Source organism: Alnus glutinosa, chromosome 8 (genome assembly GCF_958979055.1).
Source record: "Alnus glutinosa chromosome 8, dhAlnGlut1.1, whole genome shotgun sequence".
Taxonomy (NCBI): Eukaryota; Viridiplantae; Streptophyta; class Magnoliopsida; order Fagales; family Betulaceae; genus Alnus; species Alnus glutinosa.
The window spans coordinates 19,030,351-19,037,494 of NC_084893.1; the positions used below are offsets into that span (position 1 = coordinate 19,030,351).

Sequence of the window (7,144 nt, forward strand, 5' to 3'; positions counted from 1 at the left end):
TTTTAATTACAATTGAGGAGAAGGTTTAGAGGTCTCAACGTGTAGTTTGAATTTCGGAGCAAGAGGATTCAACTCAAACCCTCACCTTGTTGTAGCCGACTTTAGAAACGTGAGCTTCTTGTCTTACTAATTTTTGCTTTACATAATCTAATGCTCTGATTTCATGATGTTGTTCTTATGATCTTTTTCGCTGTAACTTTGTGCTATATTCCCAACATAAAGATCATTGGGATTTTTCCTTGGTAGTAATGAAGGAGAAGCATGTTCTAGACAATCTTATCAAAAGCTTCATTTTTAAGCTTCCCTCACAACGCAGTTTTAATCTATTTTTAGAGCAAATTTTTTTTTTTTTTACCAAACTATCCTTTTTTTTGGGGGGGTGGGGTCTGAAAGAACTTTTTAAGTATTAAAAAAACATTTTAAAATCTTTAACGCAATCCCAATTAGGCTCTTAATGTATTTAGTTTTAAGAAAAATGAAACTTTAAAATGGAGTAAAACAAATGATAAATGCTTCACCACTGTCCGAGTCCACTCGTGTTCCATAGTGATAGTTTTACTTATTTATAAGAGACTTGAATTCTCCGTGAGTAGCTTTTATGAGTTTCCAACGGTGAGATTCCAACGGCTAAAACACATAAGGCCGGCGAATGTGTAGCCCCGGGGTGGAGGCCCAACCAGCGGTGGACCTCACGTGAAGCTCACCAACCCAACAATCTCATGCATATTTATCCCATCGAACATCACTTAGAAGCTAGCAACTAGCAAGGCATGGAAGCTTTGTGGAATTTAGAGGACAAACTGAGGCTTTCAACCCAAAAGGCACTCATTCTGTTGGTATGCTCTGCTTTTGCTGTCATAGCTCTCTGCACTGCAACAGTACTAAAGAAAAAGGGTAGAAGAAAGCAACTTCCGCGCCACGACACAGTCACCGGTGACGACTCAATGAGAAGTTGCGGTTGGCTTTCGATAAAGAAGGTTTTGATGGGATCGTTGCGGTGGAGTGGAGCAAACAAGTGGGGGGAAGGAAGAATTGGAGAGGGGCCAGCGCCGCTGCTCGGCTTGGAAGGTTGGGAAAGCCATAACTCGGTGTCACCAGTGTGGCAAAGGCCAATACTTATGGGGGACAAGTGCGAGCTTCCAAGGTTCAGCGGGCTTATCCTCTATGATGAACGAGGCCAGCTGCTTAGTGAGTCCCAAAAGGAGGAAACTACTCATCACCAGGTAATTAACAAACCATGCATAATGCATACAAGTGTTTTTTTAATTGATCAAAATTTGTTGCATTCAGTAAAATCCAAGTTCGTTGCTACTTCTTAACGTTGTTTCTCTGCTTTCGTGTAGGTAGAAACAGCAGCTGTTGTGAGAACTACTCTGAGGGATTTGCTGTAATCTTGTTTATGACATTTTTCTTTGTTGCAAAGTAGTTGTAACAAAAAGGAGTGGAAATCAAGTCAGTGAGACCCGGGTTTTATCTGCACTACACAATAACCTTGCATTCGGCACATTTTTCACAAGCAATTTTTGTAAGAGAAATGTTACATGTACTTCCAAGTGCTTACTCTTTGATGGGAGTCAAAATCACCATTGATATATCATATACAAATTAACCCGTTCAAAATTAAGGGTAAACACTTGGAAGTTATAGTTAGACGCATCATCTGCAAAAGCATCTTGTTTTTTGTATGCACATGTCCAAGATACTCGATCTCAACTCATACAACCAAATACAACCTGTACCAAGAACATGCTAACCGAGGGTGCTCAATTTTTTCAAATTTTGATATCTGGATACTATTGGTAAACTAGTGAGAAGTCATAGCTTAAATATAACAGGATTTTCGTTGAACAAGAATGCAAACGATGCAAACAATGCGAATCGGAATAAGGAGTTGAAGGTTTTATCAACTTTTACTTTCTTCCTCTTCACAATATGTTTTTATATCATCCAGGTCTGATGCACAAATCACAGCTAGTTAAAGCTTGGCCAATTTTAAGGAATAAAACAGCAATCAACAATTTAACAAGTCAGGCATATTATAGAGGATTTTTCATTTTCAAGAATGAAAAGGAAACTGGAGCTTTCCAAAGCCCGAAAACAGAATAGAAGGACAATCAAGAGATGTATTAAGCATACATAACTAATTGCTAAGCAGGTATACACAATAAAAACTTAGTCAGAAGTTAGTTGAGCAAGGAAAAGTGAAAACAGCAGCAATATATATTGATTATATAAACAATAAGAAAAATCAACTGATTAACATGTGAGGTAGATTATTCAAATTGCATCAATAATTAACTGAAATGAAAATGCAAGTGAATCTTTCTGTAAAAGTCCATGGGCCTTACTCACCCTCAAAAGACGCCTTAAGAGGGGAGGGGACACCATTAATTATAAAGTGCCCCAGTGAAGAAAATCTTAGCGATGTGGGACACTATAATACGCCCCCTCACGTGTGGCAACCAATGGCCAAACACGTGAACAACAACGGGAGGGAAATACCCATCATCGCAAGAAACCTGGCTCTGATACCATGTAAAAGTTCATGGGCCTTACTCACCCTCAAAAGACGCCTTAAGAGGGGAGAGGACACCATGGCTTATAAAGTGCCCCGGTGAAGGAAATCTTAACGATGTGGGACACTTTAACACTTTCCAAACCCCATAAAAGAATTTCAAGATTAAAGTCAACCAGACAACCACTGGATTTAGTGTACATAAATAAATTGCAAGCAGGTATGTACAGTAACAAATAATTTACCAATGAATTGAGAAACAAAGTAAAAACTGTAGCACTTCATTGATTATACAAGTAATTGGCAAGCAGGTGATGTGCAGAATTTTACACGAGTACTTGGATTTCTGATAGTGTATTCTTCGATGCATAACAATAGCACGAGCTGATAAAGCCATATCAAAAAAGGGCTTAACAGGTTTGACCTTTCTGGGGAAAATACAAGCAGAAGAGTATGGAATACTGCTGATTTGATGATCTTTTCCTTAGACACTCGTATGTTCAAACCACACTTTTATGTTGCAACACATTTGGGGAGAAAAATGAATAAGAAAACTAAGAGAAAGAGTGACAAATTTTCAAATAATCCTTAATTTTTTTTATATAAAATTGCATGCACTTACAGATGCTCAGATATACAATGACGAACAAAGTGGAAGGAGGGAGTAAGGAGGTTGAATATCTGAAGACATGGTTTCAAGTATCAAGTTGAAACCTTTTACCATTCTTTACTTCGAGCAGTTTTCCTTCTTATTTCGCGTACAAAAACAGCATTGGAATTTACCTATAACCACAAAAGAAAAGACAAATCCCATTAATGTAATTATAGGATCACCAATAAATTAATTTACAATCACACATTTCTGTAGAAAAGTCTATCCGCCACTGCTCTCCGTGTGGAACAAGAGGAGCATAACACCCAATTATTTAGACGGTAAATTTGATGAATCTGAAAGGTCAGACCTGTCCACACAATGAACGAGTAGAGCAGGGCTTCCCACCACAGGACAACCCCAGAAAATGGAATCACCTCACATTATAAAAACGAGCTAATCACTCAACCAAAAACATGCATCTATATCTTTACCTTTGCTTGTCAGCATCAATAATCATCCATATGACACTATGAAAGGTTCATTGGAGTCTTCCCTCGATCTATTGTTATAGTGGAAGTACAACACCAATTGTACAATCCCCAAAATAGTTCCTATGCCATTTGGGACCTGAAATTCAAATGAAAAGAAAATGTTTATGTGGCAAAACACACGTGAACAGTAATAAGAAACTGAACCTGTAGATTATTGGCATCAGAGAGAGAGAGAAGCAAACAATGTGCTAAGGGTAACTTACAGAGACGAAGGGATCGTAATTAAGTAGTCCATATATGAAGAAACATGAGCTCATTAGGAAGGTGGAAAGGGAGAGATAAAATGGCATAAATTCAACACTCTTTGTACGGATCACCAAATTCTGGAAGATATACCAAGGCAGGTAGAAAAAGTCATTAAAAAAAATTAAGCAATTAAAGAAATGTATATATAATAAAGAAATGTACCATACAGCAAAAGGTATGCAAATGCCTGAGATAAACTTACAATTATAAACAATGGAGAAGCAAACATTGATATGAGAGAAGCACCACTCAGGAACCCAACAAACATCCGGCGAATTGCAGCGTCAATTATTTGCAAGCTCCCAGCCACTATGATTGCACATAGCCCAAAAACTGCCAGCAACAATCCAAACATCCTAATCTGCAAGCAACATTTAAGAGGGAAAGTGAATGACAGCTTAGAATTACACAAAAGGCTTTCAGGAATTTCATCACAGTAACAAGTGCATGTATATTTTTTAATTAATAAACAACCTTTTTCACTTTCTCGGCATATGCTATGAAGAGTGTTATGTAGATCAACTGAAAGACAGCACCGACCGAATTGACAGTCAAAACCAATACATTGTCGGAAGATATGATGGGTGCGCCATACCACATGCAGAGCAAGCAATTCAAAAGAGCATATATATATGGCAACCCTGAGAACTGTTCTGTTGACTGGTTTCTGAGGATTCTCCTAAAAGTGGCTCTGAAAATTTGAAGGGGGGAAAAAACCAAAAGAAACTGGTTAGGGATGAAATATAATATACTCTATATTCTCCTGTTTCTGCTTTTAAAAGTCTTATAAAACAGGAGGAAATTCGGGAGTGAAACTTACATAGGGGACACAAACAGCCCAAAAGCAAAGATATTCCCTGCATTAAACAAGTATGCATATTAACATGACATAAATACTAATCCTCATATTCCTAGTTTCTTATGAAGAGAACAACACATGAATTTAAGTAATATAATTCGATCTTTTATCACTCTCTGAAATGTTGACCTTAATTGCATCCTTGAGAGTCCCAAAGATTTTACAAGAATAATAGCATATCTGTTTGCTTTTTCTGAAATACCTCACTGCTCTCATTCGCAAATTCTTTCGTGGACATTCTAAACTTTTCCGTCTAATCTCTTTTTCAATGTCTTTGACATCAAGCAAGCCCCAGAAGTGCTAATTTTCTTTCAGAGTGTCTAAACATGATTCCCCTCAAACTTACCAACAGTGAGAGATATCATTTAAAACCTAATGTTTTGGGGGTGAAAATATAATAAATTTTGTAAAATAAAAGAAACTTCTCTTAACAGTGCTTTTAATAGCAGATAGAAATGGACTAATCCCACATTTCAAAATGCAACTACTTTTTTTTTTTTTTGATAAGTAAAATGCAACTACTTCATAACCAAAAGAACAAAAAACAAAATTTTGAACTGCTAATTATAGATTAAGCAACAGAAATAAGCAGCTACATTTGGCACTACTACTTTTAGCTCTTAATTGCAAAACAGATTCTTTTTATCAGCACATCAGAACTACTTCATACATTTAGACACAATAACTCTAAACTTCAGGCTCTCAAGATCATGAAAATTACTTCACAAATCTTTAACGAAACGGTACAAAGATCAGTCATTTTTTGCTTGCGAAAATCAAAAGCAAGATAAACAATTGGATTAAGCTAATTAAAAACAAAAATAAAAAATGTGCGCTTTCCAGAAAAATGGGCGACTCTTGAGCAATTCTTCAGAAATGATCAAGCTCTTCATTCATCTTTCAACAAAATCCAAGAATCAATAAATTTCTTACCAAAATATACTCATGAATATCCTTTTTCCAAACATGACAAATGGATTTTCTTTGGTTTAAGCTAGCATGCAATAAAAATTAAGATCAGAAGCAATTAGAACAAGAACCCAATAAGTTTTTTACAATGATGGTCTCATGGGAATTCTCAAATCCAAAAATGATGGCTTGATCTTCCTTCATATAATCAATAAACCAAAAAAAAAAAAACCAATGAGTTTCTTACAACAATGGTCTAATGGGTACACGCCCAATGCCAATTAAAGTCAAGGGCTTTCTTTGATTTAAGCCAAAAACTAAACGCCAAACCAAGAATTCAGCATGTTATCACAATGAAAAAACCCAGAAATTCATAAGAAACAGAGAGCATAGTTTACCGGCGACTCCAGCTGCATCCTTGCAGATTGTAATAACAGAAGATGAAACTGAAAGAATCATCAAAAGGCCTTCAACACCAACTCTATCAATGCAAAGCAGCAATCAAACCCAAGTACCAAAACCCAAACTTTCAATCTTAATCCCTCAAATCCCAACCCACCTTTCAAATCCCCCTCTCTCTCTCTCTGTCTGAGAAACCTGAGCGCTTTCTCTCTCCACAACCATGTCTGTCTCTCGAGACTTTTATGCTCGTACCCTTCTCCATGTCAACATCGTGTCGGCCTTCACCTTTGAGCTTTTACTTCCATTTATCCCACGTGTGAGATTTATTTATACATGGACATTGGACAGTCTGTGTTCGGACAAAAGTGCTGAGCTGGCGTGATTCAGATGGGTATTCTCATCCATTCATATTATCCAACTCTGCTCAAAGAAAAATTCTGCAGGATTCCCTCATGATTCATGAGAACAATTCTGTTGCTTCAAGCAACAGAATCAGAGAATACCACGAGGGAATATCTCTTTGTTATTTTTCCTTGGGATTGTATTTTAGAATCAATCATTCAATCTTGTGCTCAAATGATAAAAATAATGCTCTTTTGATAAAATATTTTAAAAACAATTCAGTTATTCATTTTTTTTTATATATTTAAAAAATCAAACCTTTTTTTTTTTTATATTTTTTTTTATCTTGCTTTTAATGTTTAAAAATTAGCAATCTACCCCTAGAAATTTTTTGAGATTGTCAATGTTACCATTCCTCTACAACTCAAAGAGTCAAAGTTGACGCGTCACTTGGAACATTTGAGCACATCCTGTGGCCTTTTGATGCATTAAACTAAACTGAAAAATGCTTCATGATTGGCTATGATTAAGCACCGGAAAGAAATCTCAGGATGATAAGCTAATATAGCCCACGTGTTTACGTAATCACCCTTCAATGTGGTTGCATCATGCCATTCATTATCTCTTCATTCATTCTACTATCAAACAATAGAGTGTCATTCATTATCTCTATTTCTGGTTGTTGTGGCTTTAAGCTCGCATAATAAAATGATACACATGCTCAC

General features: G+C 36.5%; 2 protein-coding genes across 2 annotated transcripts; one reads left to right on the plus strand and one right to left on the minus strand.

Annotated features, from left to right (window-relative positions):
- The first annotated feature begins 694 nt into the window (after window positions 1-694).
- LOC133876182 (uncharacterized) lies at window positions 695-1,391 on the plus strand. Its single transcript, XM_062314467.1, has 2 exons — window positions 695-1,223; window positions 1,344-1,391. Exons 1-2 carry the CDS (start codon window positions 771-773, stop codon window positions 1,389-1,391), a joined length of 501 nt encoding a protein of 166 aa, XP_062170451.1. The 5' UTR covers window positions 695-770.
- Window positions 1,392-2,913: 1,522 nt separating this feature from the next.
- Window positions 2,914-6,560, minus strand: LOC133876164 (bidirectional sugar transporter SWEET2). The gene is made up of 7 exons (XM_062314449.1): window positions 6,074-6,560; window positions 4,728-4,764; window positions 4,382-4,598; window positions 4,110-4,268; window positions 3,865-3,984; window positions 3,602-3,737; window positions 2,914-3,298 (listed from the first exon to the last, which is right to left on the minus strand). The coding sequence occupies exons 1-6, from the start codon at window positions 6,132-6,134 to the stop codon at window positions 3,624-3,626; spliced, it is 708 nt and encodes a 235-aa protein (XP_062170433.1). The 5' UTR covers window positions 6,135-6,560; the 3' UTR covers window positions 2,914-3,298; window positions 3,602-3,623.
- Between the last annotated feature and the right edge of the window lie 584 nt (window positions 6,561-7,144).

Bases quoted from the DNA above. Each gene is read 5' to 3' on its own strand.
- LOC133876182 (XM_062314467.1), top strand. From the start codon at position 771: ATGGAAGCTTTGTGGAATTTAGAGGACAAACTGAGGCTTTCAACCCAA. The intron at 1,224-1,343 runs GTAATTAACAAA...GCTTTCGTGTAG, and splicing joins AGGAAACTACTCATCACCAG to GTAGAAACAGCAGCTGTTGT.
- LOC133876164 (XM_062314449.1), bottom strand. From the start codon at position 6,134: ATGATTCTTTCAGTTTCATCTTCTGTTATTACAATCTGCAAGGATGCA. The intron at 4,599-4,727 runs GTAAGTTTCACT...TCAAATTTTCAG, and splicing joins GGGCTGTTTGTGTCCCCTAT to AGCCACTTTTAGGAGAATCC. The intron at 3,985-4,109 runs GTAAGTTTATCT...TATATCTTCCAG, and splicing joins CTTCTCCATTGTTTATAATT to AATTTGGTGATCCGTACAAA.